This window comes from Macaca fascicularis, chromosome 3 (genome assembly GCF_037993035.2).
Source record: "Macaca fascicularis isolate 582-1 chromosome 3, T2T-MFA8v1.1".
Classification (NCBI taxonomy): Eukaryota; Metazoa; Chordata; class Mammalia; order Primates; family Cercopithecidae; genus Macaca; species Macaca fascicularis.
In genome coordinates this window covers 133,552,400-133,573,559 of record NC_088377.1, presented here as the reverse complement: position 1 = coordinate 133,573,559, position 21,160 = coordinate 133,552,400, and the positions used below count along the sequence as shown (strand labels likewise).

At 34.7% G+C, this 21,160-nt stretch overlaps 1 protein-coding gene across 24 annotated transcripts in view; it reads left to right on the top strand.

Annotated features, from left to right (window-relative positions):
- Positions 1 to 21,160, top strand: part of RUNDC3B (RUN domain containing 3B) — a 180,833-nt gene that overhangs the window by 142,351 nt on the left and 17,322 nt on the right. For 10 of the 24 annotated variants that reach the window (XM_005550325.4, XM_045388714.2, XM_005550320.4 and 7 more), the window contains one exon: positions 12,675 to 12,821. The exons of 10 other annotated variants lie outside the window; for them this stretch is intronic. In XM_005550325.4, coding sequence (XP_005550382.1) covers positions 12,675 to 12,821 — 147 coding nt within the window. The remainder of the gene's footprint in view (positions 1 to 12,674; positions 12,822 to 21,160) is intronic. 4 more of the 24 variants (XM_015447304.3, XM_005550321.4, XM_074035593.1 and 1 more) reach the window with 1 other exon arrangement.

The following is a 21,160-nucleotide window of genomic DNA, read 5'->3' as shown; positions in this document are numbered from 1 at the left end:
ACTGGAAGAATCACATTACCTGACCAGATTATACTACAGAGCTATCATAACCAAAACAGCATGATATTGACATTAAAAAAGTGTAGACCAGTGGAATAGAATAGACAACCAAGAAAAAATTCCACACACCTACAGGGATCTATTTTTGACAAAGTTGCCAAATACATACACTGGAGAAAAATACATGTTTGCTATAAATAAACCAGATATCCATATGCTGAAGAATGAAACTAGACCTGTATCTTTCACCATATACAAAAATCAAATCAAAATCAATGAAATACTTAAATCTAAGACCTCAAACTATGAAACTCCTACAGGAAATCTTTGAAGACACTCTCCAGGAAATTGGTCAGGGCAAAAACTTCTTGGAATAATAGTGTCCCACAAGCATAGCCAACCAAAGCAAAAATGGACAAATGAGATCACATCAAGTTAAAAAGCCTCTGCATAGCAAAGAAAACAATCAACAAAGTAAAGACACAACTCACATAGTGGGAGAAAATATTTGCAAACTATCCATCTGACAGCGGGTTAATAATCAGAATATATAAGGAATTCAAACAACTCAATAGGAAAAAAATCAAATTATCTGATTAAAAAGTGGGCAAAAGATTTGAATTTACATTTCTCAAAAGAAGACATACAAATGGCACACAGGCATATGAAAAGGTATTCAACATCACTGATCATCAAGAGAAATGCAAATCAAAATTACAATGAGATACCATCTCACCCCAGTTAAAATGGCTTCTATTCAAAAGATAGGCATAACAAATGCTGGCAAAGATGTGGAGTAAACCAAACCTTTGTACACCACTGGTGGGAATGTAAATTAGTACAACCACTATGGAGAACCGTTTGGAGGTTCCTCAAGAAGTTAAAAATAATGGCTGGGCATGGTGGCTCACGCCTGTAATCCCAACACTTTAAAGAGTCCAAAGCAAGTGGATCACCTGAGGTCAGGAGTTTGAGACCAGCCTGTCCAACATGGGGAAACCCCGTCTCTACTAAAAATACAAGAAAGGAAAAAAAAAGCCAGGTATGGTGGCAGATGCCTGTAGTCCCAGCTACTTGGGAGGCTGTGGTGGGGAGAATTGCTTGAACCTGGAAGGCAGAGATTGCAGTGAGCCAAGATCACGCCACTGCACTCCAGCCTGAGCGTCAGAGTGAGACTTTGTCTCCAAAAAAATAAATAAATAAAAATAAATAATGTTACCCCATATGATCCAGCAATCCCACCCCTTGGCATATACCCAAAAGAAAGGCAATCAGTATATTGAAGAAATATCTGCACTCTCATGTTTTTGCATCATGATTTACAATACCCAAGATTTGGAAGCAACCTAAGTGCCCATACACAGATGAATGAATAAAGAAAATGTGGTACTTATACATAATGGAGTACTATTCAGCCATAAAAAAGAATGAGATCCTGTTATTTGCAACAACATGGATAGAATTGGAGGTCATTGTGTTAAGTGAAATAAGCCAGGCACAGAAAGAAAAATATTCCATGTTATCACATATTTTTGGTATATAAAAATAAACACAATTGAACTAATGGACATAGGGAGTAGGAGGATGGTTACCAAAGCCTAGGAAGAGTAGTGAGGAGATTTGGGGGTGGAAGTGGGGATGGTTAATGAGTAAAACAAAAATAATTACAATGAATAAGACCTAGTGTTTGATAGTACAACAGATTAACTATAGTCAATAATAATCTTATTTTACATTTAAAAATAACCAAAAGTAAAATCGGATTGCTGGTAACATAAAGGATAAAAGTTTAAGGGGATGGATACCCTATTCTTCATGAGGTGATTATTACACAATGTGTGCTTGTATCAAAATATCTCATGTACCCCAGAAATACATAACATCTACTCTGTACCAACAAAAATTTTTAAAAGAAAGAAATTCTGGAGGCCAGAAGGCAGTGGGCAAATTTTTCAATATGCTAAAAGAAAAAAGCTGTCAACCATGTTTCCTATAGCCAGCAAAACTGCCCTTCAAAAATGAGAGAGAAGTTAAGGTGTTCCCAGGTAAATATAAGCAGAAGAAGTTCATTACTACTAGACCTGCCTTGCACGAGGTAGTCCTGCAAGGTAAAATTAAAGAACACCAGACCGTAATTTAAAGCTGTATGAAGAAATAAATATATCAATAAGGATATACCATGGATAATTATAAAATCTTGTAGTAGTGTGACAATGGTTTGTAACTCAACTTTTGTTTTCTCTTGATTTAAGATACTAATACATTTAATGAAAACAATTATTAGTCTAAAAACTAATTTGGTTTGTAACTCCACATTTTGTTTTCTACATAATTCATGGGACTAATGTGTTTAAAAGTAATATTAGTTTATGTTTGGGGGCACAAAGTGTATAAAGGTGTAATTTTGTGACATCAGTAACTGAAAAGGTTGGGGACATAGCTGTAAAGGAGCAGAGTTTACAGGATTATAAAATATGAATAACTTTATATATAGGCTGCATTGTAAAATATTATCCTGAGTAGATTTGGTTAAATAAGTACATTATTAAAATTTCTGTTTCTCTTTAATATGGGTACTAGAAAATTAAACTTTTAAAGTAGTTTCTGGGTGTTTCTGATGGGCAATCAGGGCTGAGAACTGCTGCTGTATAGGGCTGGGTTAAATTTAAGTTTAAATTTTTTTAGCAGGAGTATTTTGTAGATGATGCTGTGGACTTCACATTGTATCATATTGTGAAAGCACATTGGTTGTCCCACTTTTAGTGATTATAAGATCAGGCAGTGGATTCAGGTGGTGACAGCTTAGTTTCTCCTATATAAAAGTTCCTGTCAGCCTTCATTTAATGGCTTAAACCATGGGTTAGCATTGCCTAAAGCAGTTGATTAATTAGGGTTTGTAAAGGGTGATTTCCCAACTGTTAGTCATTTCATACTTATTGGCTGGAATTAACTGTAAAGAAGAACTTTCCCTCGTCAGGGTTTTTTGGTGATTGCTCTGAAATTCAGTTCTTATGGAATATTGTTAAGTTTTAGAGTAAGACACTGATGTCCTGCTTCTTTTTAATGGTTTCTAATGAGATGATGATTTTTGTTTCTTATTTTGCATTCTTTTATTATTTTGAACTTGTTACAATTAGAATTCTTTTACAATGCAAATTAACTTACACAAGATTTATAAATAAAGGGATGATGTCAGTGTAGCAAGGAAAACCCTTGATTCATATGTTAATATGTCTCAACAAGTGACACCAGCTGAATGCAAAATACAGGAATACAATCAAATACTACAAGCCACCAACAGATGGCATTCTCTCATTGTACATGATCACCTTACATTCCACTGGTTTCATTTAGCTAAGACTTGGAGGTGCTTGCTCTGTATTTACTCCATCTTTGTGCATTTTTCCCTTGCCTTCATGGCAAGCCTCAAACCCCCAGTATCCTCAACCCTTCCTTACTCTCTTATATCAAAGGCTGTTACTTTGTTGTTGTTAAAATCTAGATTTATTGCAATATTTCTTTTCTATATAGGAATTTAACAAACCTTTTAAATTGAGTTTGTAATTTTATTAGGATTGTTATTGTTTTCCTCTGTGTTCTAGTTAGAAAGATGATTAGGTCTTGAATTGTCATCTTCTGATCCTGACCTCCCCACAGGCCACCCATATTCTGTATGATATTGCAAAACACTTCTTGTTTGTTTTGTTTTGTTTTGTTTGTTCCAGCATTATAGTAGAAATGTTTTTATTGTGCTTCTATCACTTACATTTCTTTTTATTTTTGATGCTCAAATTGCCCCGTTTTTGTCTAATTGAAGCCCCTTCATGTTGGATCTTGTGTCCTTCTAATATGAACCATTTGTTTTTGATAACTCTTACTTTCTAGCACAAGATATCCCAAGTTCATCTTGTATATTTGGTGCCCCACACCTGCATCATTCACTCCTGTAAGGAGCCAGGGTTTATTTTACATTTTAAAATGGGAAAAATAGTGAGTCACTTGATTTTTTTTTTAAGTTCTAAATTACTCATTAATGTCTCTTTCTTCTTAAAGGATAGTGTCAAGTTCTAAAGTGCAGCCAAGTTTGAAAACCATTGCTGCTTTCAGAGACTTGGTTAGATTTAGGTTTAACTTTTTGGGCAAGAATATATCATTGGTAAATGGGTAAATAACTTATAATTTTTGCACATGTGTCTCCTTTTAAGGTTGCTTCTTTCATTATGTTTTCTTTAAGGGGAAATAATCGTAAAGTTATATAAAGTAAATCTTTATCCCATGACTGTTTCTAAAGTTGAAAATAACACATGAATGAAGAACATTTTAATATTAACATTATGAAAAAGTTAGGATATTCACAAGCCATATATGCATTTTCTAATTCCAGGAAGCTTTAATTGAATAAAGAATAATAAATTCTCATTACTCCTCTTGGTATTAAATTGCTTTTGTAACTTCTCTGATATTGTTTTATTAACAGATATTTATTGAGAAAGTATGGTGAGTCGGGCCCAGTTCTCGGTGCTGGTGATTCAAGAATGAATTAAACATATAGTTTCTAGCCTTATAGAGTTTATGTTGAGTAGAGGGCAAGGACCAACAATAAACAGATGGCATCTGTCAGATAGCTCTTAGCTCTTCCAAAGTAGTAAAGACAAGCTTGAGGTAGGCAACTCTGTTTTCCTGCTTTTCCTAAGGGAGTCAGGGGTTAGAGTGTATTTAACACCTTTATCTTTGGTGACTTTCCCTTTCTTTGACCTTCAGTAATTGCTACCTAGGTATTCTTTCCATTTACATAAAATTCTGCATTACTATAGTTATTTGCATGAAGATTGATAGCCTATGATTTTCTCAGTGTGCTGTGTCACAAATAGTACTGGAGCACATTTAAGTACTCACAAATAATCCTGGAGTACATCTTAAGAATTACACAAGGCTGGGTGTGGTGGTTCACGCCTGTAATCCCAGCACTTTGGGAGGCTGAGACAGGTGGATCACGAGGTCAAGAGATCAAGACCATCCTGGCCGACATGGTAAAACCCCGTCTCTACTAAAAATACAAAATTTAGCTGGGAGTGGTGGTGTGCGTCTGTAGTCCCAGCTACTCAGGAGGCTGAGGCAAGAGAATCACTTGAACCTGGGAGGCAGAGGTTGCAGTGAGCCAAGATCACGCCACTGCACTCCAGCCTGGGTGACAGAGCGAGTGGAAAATTACAAAATTTGCTATATTGCTGATGCTAGGAACTTTTTTAGCATCAAAGTTGCTCACTCACACTTTCAAAACTTTCCTCATAGCCCCAAGGGCTTTAAATATATTGTCTTATCAAAATTGAAAATTACTTCATGTCATGGACCTTTGGAGTTGCATTGGAATGCTTGGAACCACAGCTGTTACATCCTTAGATTTCAGGGGTTAGATCCTTATACACGTCCAACAGCTGAAAGTATAACCACATCATGAGCGTTGACACAGCCTCTGAGGTGAGGAAGAAGCAAAGTAAAGGGGAGAGGATAACCCTCAAGCCTGGAGCCACAAGATAAATAATCAAATAAATGAACAAAAGAATCACTTTGAATTGGCTAAGTATTACTATCAAAGTCTAGAATATGGATTTCTAGATCTTTTAGAAGACCTTGTACCACATTTTCTTTGTTCACTCATTATTGATGGGCACTTGTTTATTCCATAACTTTGCTATTGTAAATAGTGCTGCAGTAGACATAATTGTGCAGAATCTCTTCAACATACTGATTTCAAATCATTAAATACCCAGAAGTGGGATGGCTGGATCATATGGTAATTCTGTTTTCAGTTTTTTGAGTAACCATCATGCAGTTTTCCATAATGAATGTACAATTTACATTCCCACCAGCAGTGTGCAAACATACCCATTTCTCCACTTATCTTCTCTCTCTCTCTCTCTGTTTTTTCTTTCTTTCTTTCTTTTTTTTTTTTTTTTTTTTTGAGACAAGGCCTCTGTCATCCAGGCTGGAGTGCAATGGCTCATTGCAAACTTGACCTCGACACTCAAGTGATCCTCCCACCTCAACCTTTCAAGCAGCTAGGACTACAGGCATGCACCACCTTACCCAGCTAATTTTTAAAACTTTTTTATATACATAGGGTCTCACTGTGTTGTCCAGGCTGGTCTTGAACTTCTGGACTCAAGTGATCCTCCCAAAGTGCTGAGATTACAGGTGTGAGCCACTGTACCCAGCCAAAATTCATTTATGTTTTATGTACACCTTATACACATAAGTCTAAAGATAATTTATACAATATTTTTAATAATTTTGTGCATGATCCAAATTTTAAGTGTGTTTTAGTTGCAACACTTCACATGAGGTCAGGTGTGGAATTTTTCACTGTGGTGTCACATTGCTTCTGAGAAAGTTGTGGATTCTGGAGCATTTTGGATTTTCAAATTAGGAATGCTCAACTTGTATATTCCCTATAGAAGTAGCACAGTAATGATGATCCAGGGAAACCATCACTAAGAAGTTGATATTTGAGCAGGCTTTTCAGGAGTTCCCCATGTGACCAAGGGATAGGAAGAAAGAAAGGGTATTCTGGGTACAGAGAATAGCACATACAGAAACATGCATGCAAAACATCATGTGAGGAAGACCAGTGAGATAAAATTTTAAGTCAAGTACTATTCAAAGCAAATAGTTTTTCTGGGAAAACTGAAATAACTTTTATTGGGACTGTTCCATTTTTACCTGGGATGAGCCTCTATTTAAAAATTAATATTCCAGTTGGGCGTGGTGGCTCACAACTATAATCTCAACACTTTGGGAGGCCGAGGCGGGTGGATCACTTGAGACCAGAAGTTTGAGACCAGCCTGGCCAACATGGTGAAACCCTGTCTCTACTAAAAATACAAAAAGAAAAAAAAATTAGCTGGGTGTTGTGGCACACAGCTGTAGTCCCAGCTACTTGGGAGGCTGAGGCAGGAGAATTGCTTGAACCCAGGAGGCGGAGGTTGCGATGAACTGAGATCGCGCCACTGCACTCCCTCTGGGTGAGAGAGCAAGACTCTGTTTCCAAAAAAAAATTAATATTTTGTAAAACACTCTTCATTATTAGAGGAGAGGTAAATATACCCTTCTTGATGCCTCAGAGTCATGTGATAAATCTTCACAAATTGAATTTTAGCAAATTACATAATGAACAAGTGAGATATGGAAAGCTGTTTTTGAAAGAGACAGTAAATAACTGCATTTTTGCTGAATTTGTTTTTTCAAAAACAATGTGAAAATAATTTCCTCCTGAAATGATACAGAGTCCATAATGAAAAGTACTTGGTGTTTATAATTAATACAGAGTCTTGTTGTATTGCATTATATAGTATTGCATTGTATTGCTCTGTACTTAATCAAGATAAACTAATAGGCCGGCTGCAATGGCGCACACCTGTAATCCCAGCACTTTGGGAGGCCAAGGTTGGCGGATCACTTGAGCCCAGGAGTCTAAGACCAGCCTGGACAACAGGGCAAAACCTGGGTCTCTATAAAAGATACAAAACTTAGCTGGTCATGGTGGTTGTGTGCTTGTAGTCCCAGCTACTGGGAGGCTGAGAGGTGGAAGGATCACTTGAGACTGAAAGGTTGAGGCTGCAACGAGCCACGATTGTGCTACTGCACTCCAGCCTGGGTGACACAGCAACACCCTGTCTCAAAAAAAATAAAAGATAAGCTAACGATAATCATACGAGTCTTACGAGGGAGGGAAAGTGGATAAATAGATGCAAAAAAAAATTAGAAAGAATAAGACCTAGTGTTTGGTAGCACAACAGAGTGACTATAGTCAAAAGTGTTTTAATTGTACATTTAAAAATAACCAAAAGAGTATTATCAGATTGTTTGTAACACAAAGGTTAAATGCTTGAGGTGATGGATTCCCCATTTACCCTGATGTGATTATTACATGCCTGTGTCAAAATATCTCATGTAACTCATAAATATAAATGCCTATTATGTACCCACAAAAATTAAAAATACAAATTAAGGCAAGGCATAGTGGCTCACACCTGTAATCCCAGCACTTTAGGAGGCCTAGGTAGGAGCGCCACCCGAACCCAGGACTTTGAGACCAGCCTGGGAAACATAGGGAGACCCTGCCTCAGAAAAAATAAATTAGCCAGGAGTGGTGGTACACACCTGTGGTCCCAGCTATTTAGGAGACTGAGGTGGGAGGATCACTTGAGCCTGGGAGTTTGAGGCTGCAGAAAGCCATGATTGTATCACTGCACTTCACCCTGGGTGACAGATTGAGACCTTACTCAAAATAAATAATGAATAAAATAAAATAAAAATGTTTAAAAAACATATGAAGAAAAAATATAAATCTAAAAAGAATAAAGTGTCAGTGGTAAAATACATATTTACACATAGTTACAAATTATGTATTTAGAAGATATAGAAACTTTTCAGGGGTTAGCTAAGTTCCACAGAATAAATTGTATTTATTGACTTTTTCTGTCATTCCCAGAAGGACTTGCTTAAGATGTGGAACTTTTTCCTTTGAAAAATAAAACAGCTCTTTGAACCTTAACTGAAAGCTATAGTTTTGTTTCTAACAATTTTGCAGGAGAGATAGACTCCATTTTTCACTTGAGAAGTTTTGCATATATAAATCCACAGTATTTTGAATTTACATATATCCATCAAAGACACATTCAGGTCAAAAAATTGAGGATATATTTAAAGATCACATGAAATAGTCAATTGATAAATTGAACTGACACATACTTCAACATAATTACATATAAGAAATCAAACTTTACTTTCAAATGACAGATTTTTACCTGTAGAGTAAAAGATCTTTATGCAAAAGCAAGATAGGGATTCCTCAAGGATCTAGAAGCCAATTATTAGGAGCGGTAGATTATAATAAGGAAGGAGAATTTAAATTGTACTTTCTATACTCCCTCTTCTATGAGCATGTTTTGAAAAATATAACAATCACAAAGACTTTTAGATGATTGCTTCTTCACGTATTTTAAGTGTGTCCTCCACTGCCTACTAATACGTTTACTTGATATTAGTTGTGAATGTATTTTTTTGATTGTCATGAAAATGCTGTCTGTGAAATATTTTGCAGATTTAATCTAAATTTTTAGTTTAAATCTTTACTTTTTGTTATGAGGTAGTATATGGGAAATCAGCAAGAATCCATATAAAGCCTCAAGCTAGAAAAGTTTTCATTTAGTGGTCATGTGAATTGCATGTTGAGGAGATTCAGCAATATGTCCAATATTATAACCATTTACAGTGAATAAATATGAAACAAAGCTACTATTCCCAAGTAGCTTATAATCAAAGTAGAAGATCCATAAAACATTAAAATATTTAAATAATTGATTATTAAACTGTATGAGACTCACTACAAAGCAATACAAGTTGTATCATTGTGAACAGAAGTAGTCTGAAGATCTTTTAGAATGAGGTAGAAAATGAAATAAATTTTGGAAGATGGATGGAATTTGGATCTTTTGAATAATAGTAGGGATATAGTTAATGCTGGGAGAGCAAAGACAAGGAGATGATACTTTCAGTATATAAGTAAACTTGAGTTTTAAATATTTTCCCCTAATAGAGTTGCCTTGCAACTTGCTGTCTCAGTAGCTGTATTTAAGCTTTACAAGTGTCAGAACCTGCCTCATAGTTAGGCTTGATGAGATTATATATAGTTTAAAATCCATATAAAGAGATCCTTTCTTTAATGGTTTTGAGTCATTACAGTAATAAATTAAATTGTGTTATTTTGAGAAGGCAAATTCCTAAATAATTCCTATTGAGAATCTAAAGAGAAATCAGCTATCTAGAAATTTAGAGGTAGATGCCACAGGGAAGTTCTGAAAATTAGCTGTGATAATTCTACTCTTGCTACTTTCATAATAAATTAAACAATTTTCCTTCAGTGCACCTTCTATAGAATCATTGTCTTAATGAGGGAATGATAAATTGACTTATAGATAAGTGATAAATAGAATCTATCACATATAAAATAATTCAGTTTTTAGACAGACTAATTTCAGCATTGGTTATAGTTTTAATTAAAGTTAAATGCTAAATGTCACATATTTTAACCTTTAATTATCACTGATTTAATACCATTAAATAATAGCAATTATTAAATATCTTAAGTTGAAACCATTTTTAAGCTTGGCCAATTAAGAAAAATATCATTATTCTTCATATTAACATTAATTGGATTACCTTTGAGTAGGTTTTGATATTAACTGGGTATACTTCCCCTGTTCTAGGGTAAGTGATAGGATTCTTTGGTTGCAAACAACTACAATCAGCTCTTGTGCACAGATAGAATTCATTATAAAGAGATCAGCAACTCACAGAATGGATAGAAAGGCTGGATAAATAGGCTTAGAAAGAAGGAAACTGAGCTACCCCAGAGGGTTGGAAGCAGGAACTGCAGTAATGTCTCTTTGCTGGTACATTCTGTTCAGGGACCCACCGTTAAAGTGAATAAACTGCTCTGTTTATTTATTACTCTAAACAGACTCTAGTCAAGTTCAAAAATACAAGGACGAGGTTCTCAACTTAACTTAATTCACTTGTCTGTCCCATAGTGTACTTGAGTGATGAAAGAAAAGGCCTTACACAAGGATTCTCCAGTAACCTTTCCTCTTCATAGTGGCAGAGCAAGTGCCAGGATTTATTGTCTCCACATTCCTCACAAAAGATGGGAAATAGATTCTATGTGGGAGGAAAACTGTGCCTATTCCATTAGCTGAGATCTTTTATCTCCTGTTTCAGAGGACCAGGCAGCTGCTCATAGAAAACATCATTAGGATTTATAAGGACAAAGGTCTAAAGACAGTACCTTAATTTGTCATTAGGCAAAAATCTCCATGGACAACAGTTATATAAAAACAGTTGTGGAACTTCAGTTCTCTTTTCCATTTAATGAGGTATACAACTTTTCATTTTCCAGAAAGAATATATTCTAAATTGGAGGTTGTTCAATTACTATTATTGTGTTCTACCAGTGCCATTTCCTCACAGATGCACATTTGCTTTTCTTACATTCTGCCTGAATATTCCCTGTGAGCCAATTTTGACATTGAAGTTGAGTTTTCCAGTGATGTTCACTAGATTCCCTCAAGAAATTGAATATATGATAGAGAAAAACCTAACAGAATCCAAAATAATGGTGGTTTATCATAACAGATTATCTGGCCAATAATTCCTATTTTTGTTTTGCATTATTTTCCTGTCGGTCTTAAAATTTTCCCATTTGCTCTCTTTGTAAAGCTTTACTGTTTTAATTTTTTTTTAAATGTTAAAGTACTTTAAAAGTCCTTTTAAAAATTTCATTTCTTTTCCAGTGAAATGAAATTGTGGCAACTAGGCTAAAATAATATCTTAATGGGACACATTCTCACTAACTTTGGCCTATTTTAGTATTCCATCCTGAGACAGAATCTAATGTTTACATCAGATAATGTTTCCTTGTAGACATAGTGGAACAAGTATTTTTCAATGCACACAGATACCCCATAAAATCAGAAATATCCATCTGTAGCCTGTTAGAGACATATGAAATATAGTTATTCCATTAGTATCATTGTAAACAGCCAGGGGTGGCATGCAGGCTGATTTTCTTTAGTGCAGTATTATGCTGCTCTTACCTCACTGACTTACCTCTCTGTTACCCACAACAGGACTTTTATCTGTGGAAGTTAGTGGCAGGCACATATTACTTCCCTGCTTCTGAATTGATGGCTCAGAACATTGACACACTAAAGCCATGGACTCCTGTTGGAGGACGCAGGTTACCTAAATGGTATTTTAAGGCCTTTTAGAGGTAGAATAAGACCTTTGCTTTTAAAGTTCTTTTTAACCATCAACTTAAATGTTGAATTAATCCTGTGACAATGATCAGTTGTTTTTGAAGTCTGAAATTTTGGCAAAAAGCAAATTCTTTTCTAAGTTGATATTAGCAAGTAACAGTTCTATAAAAATTAAAACCATGGATTGTTATAATGGCTTCATTCTGTAGTTAAAACATTTACAGTGGATTATACTGCTCAGTGTAGTTGTCATTGATTTAATCATTTTCATGAAGATTTATCAGTCATTTATTTCAAAGACAGTTATGGGATTCAAGCCAGCAACAGTGTGTTTAAAAAAAAAAAAAGGAAAAATAGTTATGAGAATCTTTTTTATATTTTTTTGCAGTTCAGTTTTTTTTTCTCATTTTAATCGCTTTTCCTTTACTTGAGTTAAAATACTTTCATAGATCGTGTCTGAGTTTTGAAGCTAGGAAATCATACACATGGAATCTTTACTTTTTAAATATTTTAATTGGCTTAATAACCTGTATCTTTAAGATATCACTTCCTTTTAATTAAGATATAAAATGCTACTTGAGTCTTTTAGTACTTTAGTAATAATGTGAAAACATAGTAAGTCTGAATTTCACAAGTAGTGATTTGTTGTAACCAGCAGAAAAAAAAAAAAATGAAGAACACATATTGCAGGAGAAAGAACAGTCATTGTCCCAACCATCCTTGCTGTAGTTCTGTTCACAATCTATTAACAAACCAATTTTATAAGATAAATTTTGGGGGCCTAAATTGATACCGTTAGGTTCCTCTGCCATTGTAGAACAGTGAAGACAAAAGCACTCACCATCTTAATATTCACAGGACTGTGCTAAAGAATAATGATTTAAGATCGAGACAAGAGTTAACTGCCCATCTCACCAACCAGTGGCCTTCCCCAGGAGCTCTGGATGTCAATGCTGTTGCCTTGGATACGTTGCTTTACCGAAAACACAATAAACAGTGGTATGAGTAAGTGTAATACTTTTTTTTCCAACTAATTAATAGTTAGTTGTACCAAAACATATGGCTATCCGCTTAGGTTTCTCAGTTACTCTTTCTGAACTTATTATTATCTTAGAGCAAAGATAAGATTTAGGACTACTTTGGTAAGGTTAGATTATCTGAGAAATTCTTATGCCGTATTGTACCAGCTGTCTACTTTTCCTTTAGCTGAATCTTCAGCCAGTCCTTTAGTTAAATCTATGAGCTTGTGTTTAATGAGCCACCTATTTTTGAATTCCATCATTGGTGTGGTATTTGCCTTAGGACTAATTTTCCCACTTGTCATAAAACACAATTTGAAGGAATAGAAAGATATTTACTTGTTCCTGGTGGGTCTGAAGAATTCTATTCATTTTCAATCAATCTGATTTTTAGAAACTGTGGAAGATATAATCACTTCACCTATAGTCCACAAGATCTTTTTCTTATTTCTTTGTTCCAATGTTCAGTACTATTTGATTTCATTTAGTTACAGTATCCGGTACTCACTGTTGAGAGAGCTGCAGTCTTAGGCTGTTTTCCTTTAGGTAATCATCTTGAAACTTGTAAGTTGTATTACCTTCTTTTGGCTTTTAGCCACCTTAATCATTTTTTCACTATTTTTATTTTTCTATCTTAAGCTAATTTTCTGTTTTTTCCTAATATCCCTCTCTCTCATCTCCTTCTGTTTGATTTTTTCCCTTCCCTCTCGTTCTCTCTTTTCTTGTATTTTCTCTATTTTGTCTTTCCCCTTTCCTCCTTTTTTCCTATCTCTTTTTGTTTCTTTCGCTACTCTTTGAGAGTCCTTGCTTGTAAATTTCCCTGTAGAGTCACATATCTATGTGTGCTTGTTTGGGTACCTTTCACTAGGTTATTAGTAGCCAGATATTTCTACAAGTAATATTTTAGTACAAACAATTTCCGCCTGCTTTACTCTGTGATGTGTTTTGTCTATCAAAGGCAGAGTTCAAAGTAAATTTGACTATTTGATATTAAAAACAAGTACTGGAGACTTAAATGCTTTTTCTTGTTTCATTGATTATTAGAGATAAGTAGGAAAAGATGAACACATTATTTGCAGAATAAATCAGTAGACTCTCTTCAACGTCTACTAAACCATACTTCTTAGTATGATTCAAGATACTGACTTTGGATATTTCATAAATTGGGATCCAGTTCCCTTATATACCCTTATGAAAGTTATTAATAACTAGAATATATCTCATCCTGGTATATAATTTTACCTTCCTCTGGGTTTAATTAATAGAAGAATTTATTTTATTTCTATTTTTAGTTTATGATTGAAAAATTAAATTTATAGCAATACTTGATACACTTACTTACCTTATCTATATATGACATATAAGATGCTCCTGTTTTTTAACTGCAAAAATAGTATAACATTAAATCCTGATAAGTTAAAAGACTATGCTTTTTTATTGTAATATCCACATTGTCACATTAGATAGTGAGAGATAACATATTTTAGCCAGAAGATGTGTACACTTCCCTGTCTACAGAGTTATCTATTGAGGAGCTAGTAAGAAGTCTAAAGTGGAAGATTTATTTTTAGTTTGCTTCTGCATATGCAACAATAGCTGGTTTTTACAAAGTATTATAGCAGCAGATAAGGTAATTGTGGTCTCAGAAAAGAAGGCAAGGAAACTTCCTATTCATCTGTTTAGCATGGGTCTAGATTTTATACTTCTTGACTCAGTTATTCCACCAGCTTAAGCCTAGCATCCTTCTTTAATCTGGCCTGTCCTCCCCTAGATGTTAGTATTGTTTTAGTACGGCCCTGTCTCAAAACTGCTATCCCCAAACAAAAAAGCATGCAGCCAGGGTATTGTACAGAGATCACTTTACCTAGAGTTTAAAGTCAGGACTGGTAAGTAATCTCTGCTACTCACTAATCTCTGCTACTTACTTACTGTGTAACACTGAGAAATACTTTCTCTCCTTGCCCTTTTCTTTCTGCAGATGTAATATTGGGGATAATACCTGTCTAACAGAATTATAAGGATCAAGTGAGATAATAAATTGCTAGAATTTAATAGCTAGCTTCTCAGTAAATATTTATACTCTATAAAGTCTTATGTTTCTACTCTAATGTAATCCTGTATCTTCCATGTCTGGAGAGTGTATACCCACCTAACTTCTAAACTTTCTGAACCTTATGTAAAATTAAAGTGAACAACTCATCCCCAGTTGTTCTGAATAAATCCAACTGTCGCATATAAGATGGAGGCTTTGGATTTTCAGAATAGAGGAGTTCACCATAAAAATCATGTTTGAAACCAATCACAGCTTTTCATCAGGATCCAGTTTTTTCTCTCTTCAAACTTTTAATATAAGCCAAGGCTCTTGAACTACCTGATCACTGGCTCCTTTTGATTTGACCAATATCTTAAGTAAGTTCAACAGACATTTATTGAGAATGTACTAATTATGAAGGAGGTGGCTAAAACCTTTTTAATAAGGAACATTAACCCTCTTGACAATCTGGAGAAAGAAACTGACCCTATAATTCATTACAGTTTTAATGACAGTAGATGATTTTTCCTGGCAAAGATATGGGATGTCTATAGCTATTTCTCTAGGAACTCTGTAACTTCATTCAACCACCTAGCCAAAGACAATTTAAGAAGAGAGTTTTAAAAAGAAAAACTTCAGACAAATTAAGTTATACAGAGTTTATCTGAGCAAAGGATTCATGAATCAGGCAACATTCAGAACCAGAAAAGGTTCAGAGAGCTCTGCCCAGCAGTGGATTTAGGAAGCTTTTATAGGCCAAACAAAAGCAGATAAATCATCTGATTGGCTACAGCTAAGTAAATACCTTATTTAGCATGGTAGGATTAGTTTGCTGCCTATGATGAGCTGAATCTCAGCTGTTTGTGATTAGCTGAAACCAGGCTGTTACAAAAAATCTCCTGAATTAGGCTTTGGTTTGTTTACTAAATTACGTTGCAGTTTGTTACTAGGAACTCAGAGTAGGGGGGACAGCCTTAGGCTAATGGCCTCCTGTTTATTTAACAACAGTGTATTGTTTAATTAATTTGTTAGTCTTCTTAAGCCATTGAATAATTTGGTCATATTGTCACCTACTCAAGGAAAGATCCCTCTCATAATTGAAGATCTTAAATTTATTTCTCTTTACTATGCTGTTTATAAAATTTTAAAAATATAATTTCCAGTTTATTTATTGATTACTTAGACCTGGCAAGATTACTTAGACCCAGCAAGCTATGCTGGATTTCATATCTTTTCCTGTATTTCAAACATGATATACGTTTTATAGTAAGCTTACATGCTTTAACAATTTAACATGATATCATGTAAAGGCCTGTAATACTTTAACTGTAAAAGCCTGTCATGCTTTAACAAGGTAACATGGTATGATATTAAATATTTAAAGCATGACAGGCTTACTGTAAAAACTGAACAATAAATAAGTGTATAAAACATGTTCCCTTAACACACACATAGAATAATTTCTTACTTATTTGTTTCCAGTAAGTTCTGTTTTAATATCTTTATATATATGTAAAGTCTAGGTCACATGAGTTTGTTAAATAATCCTGTTAGGTTATCTGTTACATAATCTTTATAATCTTATTAGATTATTGCCTAACTCACCCATTCTTATCCCAAAAGATCAGATTCATATTTATATTTTCTACTTAAGCTTTTTTAGTCTTTTCAAATTATCATTTCCCAATTTGGCCATAATTCACATTGCAAAATTATTGAGAATCATGAGCTCTTATATGCTTTCATGATCTACTATTTAGGTTTTTTTTTTAAATTTTAATTTTACTTTTATTTTTTTTGACAGTCTCACTGTGTTACCAGACTAGAGTGCAGTGGCACGATCTCGGCTCACTGCAACCTTTGCCTCCCAGGTTGAAGTGATTCTCCTGCCTCAGCCTCCTGAGTAGCTGGGACTGCAGGTGCCCGCCACCACACCCAGCTATTTTTATTTTTTTTTTGTATTTTTAGTAGAGATGGGGTTTCACCATGTTGGTGAGGATGGTCTTGATCTCTTGACCTCATGATCTACCCGCCTTGGCCTCCCAAAGTGCTGGGAGTACAGGCGTGAGCCACTGCACCTGACCAGCTTTTAATTTTTTCTGATGACTTTCACTTCATATGTATTCATAGTTCTCTTTCCCATTTATGTCTTTCAAATATTTTTGGAGTAGGAGACCCTAACTGCAGAAATCTTTTACAACTTGTAAACTGGGCATTGACATCACTCATATATGCCCTTCCCTGTTAGGCTTTCCTTGCATCCTTCTGTTTATTTTAATAAGAGAATATAGATATTCTCCTATAGCAAATGATTATTTTGTTCCTTAGACATCTTTCTGTGAAAACAAAGAACAAAAAGTATATCTCTGTCTCGATGTACATTCATGTGCTTCTGTATATACAACATACATGTATTGTTTTTATTTTCTACATGTGGATAATGTTCATCTCCTTCTATGTATCACACTCTCTGTTGCCCAATGACTACTGGATAAATTATTATTAACCTTAACATAATACTGGGCAAATGCATAGATTAACCATTTATTACTTCTGATTATTGATATGAAAGATTGTAGAAAATTGATTAACAAGTAAATTCGGGATTATTTCTGAATTTCCTTTTGATTTGCTTTTACTTGATATCCAATCTTATGTATAGATATTTATATTTAAGGTTTAAAAATGTACAAATAGTTAGATATTAAATTTAGTAGGTTTTCCCAAATGCCCATGACATAATTCCTACAAGTTTAATTTAAATTATGTTTAACAATGGCTGGGTGCAGTGGCTGACGTTTGTAGTCCTAGCACTTCGGGAGGCTGCAGCGGGCAGATCACTTGAGGTCAGGAGTTCAAGACGAGCCTGACCTACGTGGTGAAACTGCATCTCCACCAAAAATACAAAAATTAGCCAGGCATGGTGGCTGACACCTATAATCCCAGCTACTTGGGAGGCTGAGGCAGGAGAGTATCTTGAACCTGGGAGGCAGAGGTTTCAGTGAGCCAAGAGCGTGCCATTGCACTCCAGCCTGGGCAACAGAGTGAGATTCCATCTCAAACAAACAAACAAACAAATAAATAAATAAATAAAATTATATTTAACAATGGAAAGGTAAGGATTAAACTACAAATTTTGTATAATTAGAATGCATGACTCTTACTGTCTTGGGTTCTTACTTTGATTAAGCTACTTGTATTTAAAAAATTATCTTCTGAGAAAGAGTAATAGCTATTAATTGGATTAATGTATCTGGTGAGTTACTTTTAATCTTACTGTGTGATGTTAATGAGTCTAGGATTCTAAGATAGGGCTTAGTCATGGCCTTATAAAGACAGAACTCTCATAGATTGGTTACCGTTACCACATGGCAACAAATGTTTGTCAGATGGAGCTGTCAGTCACATTGGAAATCAGGTAAAAATGAGGAAATCAAACCCATTCTTAGCCGTTACTGAAACAACTGAATTTGTTTCCTCCCAGATAGTGGATTTGTAGTCATTTTCATGCAAAGAAGATATTGTAAGGTACAGTTCTTAATATTTTAGGAATGAGGTACTTAATTTTGGGTTGTAATTTTTATTACTGCTTCAGAACATCATCTACCAAATTCTGTTTCCATATTCATTGGCATTTGTTTAAGCAAAGTTATAAACTCAATAATTGTTCACTAACTGTGACAAATTGAAGGGGAGAAAGGCTCTAACACCACTTTGGATTCAGAAATGTGATATTCTAAAAAGAACCTCAGTAGGTCATGCAGAAAGCTCATTTCATGTTACTATTGTCAGAAGCTGCTTTTACAGAGTTTCTTCCCAGTAGTGGGTGGTAGTCTTGGAGATTATTGTAAATGTGTACTGTCAGACTTTTTCAGTCCTTACAATATTCGGATGAATTCTATGTCTTTTGGCTTATAGAGTATTTTATACTGTTTGTAACTATTTCTATATGTAATTTTTTTAATTTAGAAATATTAAGAGGTTTTCTATGATGAAAAATCAGTGTCAGAAACTCATCTTGAGCTGTCATTCAACTTAAAAAGTAAGATACCTATTGGGCACAAAAAAATAATTTGGAAAGTAAATGTATTTATAACTACTTTTTAAATTCCTATGTTCCTGCTTTCCTCTCTAGCTAAAGAAGTAAGATTTTGGCCGGGCGCAGTGGCTCACACCTGTAATCCCAGCACTTTGAGAGGCCAAGGCGGGAGGATCACGAGGTCAGGAGATTGAGACCATCCTGGCTAACACAGTGAAACCCTGTCTTTACTAAAAATACAAAAAAAAAAAAAAAAAAAAAATAGCCGGGCATGGTGGCGGGCACCTGTAGTCCCTGCTACTCAGGAGGCTGAGGCAGGAGAATGGTGTGAACCCGGGAGGCGGAGCTTGCAGTGAGCCGACATCGCTCCACCGCACTGCAGCCTTGGCGACAGAGCGACACTCCGTCTCAAAAAAAAAAAAAAAAAAAAAAAAAAAAAAGATTTTAATGCAAATCAAGTGAAATTTTCTGTAATATGATTAAATAGCTTACATGATCTGTCTCATTAAACAAGGCCATTCTTGAGAAGGATTTCTTTTTTTCCTTTCTTTCTCTTTCTTGACGGAGTTTCACTCTTGTTGCCCAGACTGGAGTGCAGTGGCGCGATCTTGGCTCACCGCAATCTCCACCTATCAGGTTCAAGCAATTGTCCTGCCTCAGCCTCCCAAATAGCTGGGATTACAGGCATGTGCCACCACGCCCATCTAATTTTGTATTTTTAGTAGAGATGGGGTTTCTCCATGTTGGTCAGGCTGGGCTTGGATTCCCGACCTCAGGTGATTGATCTTCCCACCTCGGCCTTCCAGTGGTGGGATTACAGGTGTGAGCCACCATGCCGGCCAGAGAAGGATTTCTAATAAAATAGGAAGCCAGATCTTTTCTTCCTATACTAGGTAGTAGATAGCATAGTATTTAAGAGAGAAAATTAGAGCCAGACTAACAGGTTTAAATCTAATCTCTTTGTGACCCAGTTTATTCTGACATAAAGTGCAGATAGTAATAATTCTAGCTTCTTATGGTAGTTATGAGGATGAAATAAATTCATATATATGTAGACAAGTGACTAACATATAGTAAGCTATATAAATATTAGATATCATTTTTATTGCATAGCTCATATAAATGTTACCTGTTGTGATCATAAGTTTTCTGCAACAGTAGAATTTCCTGGTAGTTAAAAATTGTTTTAACTAAGGACTTTAATACTATAAGCATTTAAAAGTCATCAAATTATAAAGTGAGAACACTGTTTTGTAAGCTGGTAAAGTTATTCTGTCACCTCATTCTTCACTTCTTAGAAAGACAAATATTTGCCTGTTGTATATATCTACTTGTTATGAAATCCTATAAAATCTTAATAAAATTGATAGAGAATATGTATAAAAGCAATTAAAAGTAACTTCTTTTGGTAAAACCTGTTGGGCTTTGCTTTTTTTTAAACAGTGAATCTAGTTTGTTATTCAGTTACTAAATTATTTCCCCCCTTCCTCCCCATTTTGAATGGAGTCGTGAATTAACATAAAATGGAGACTACATATAAACATTCAAATCACATTTAATATACATATTTTTGGAAACCTGTAACTAAGTCTACTTTTGTGTATATGACTAGAGATAACTGTGAAATAGATAATTTAAATTATATGTACATTCCTATAAAAATTATTGTAAAATATATTTCTAGGAAATTAGGTGGTGTTTGGCTACCTTAGGAAATAATAGATATTGAGGCTGAAAAACATATTCTTTCTCTAGACCACTTATATATGGAAATAATAATTCTGTCCTGTTATGTAAAGTGTAACAACCAAAGCTGCGTTTATCTTTTGGGTTGGTTTTATCCTGAAGAACCAAATATGAGGAAAGGTTAATAATAAGCTTTCATTAACTTTCCATTTATAACTGAATTTAACATGTAATATAATTAACTTTTTATTAGCTTAATAGAAAATGGGCCTCAAAATAGCAACTAGATGAGAGGAATTTAATCATCTTGATGCATATTAATACAAACAGGTATTTTATTACCCAGCACTTTTTAAACTTCTTAATTACAGGAATTTGTAATAATAATTTGTTTTTGTTGCTATATAATCTGTAATAATGTCAAGGCACTGAAGAATTCTGAAGTGCTTAAGAGACGCTCGGTCATTATTGTTATGCCAATTTTATATCTTCATTAAGAGTAATGTGAAGATTTTCTGTTCTTTGAAAATTGGTAATAATCAGAAGTTCCCATTTCTTAACCATCTAT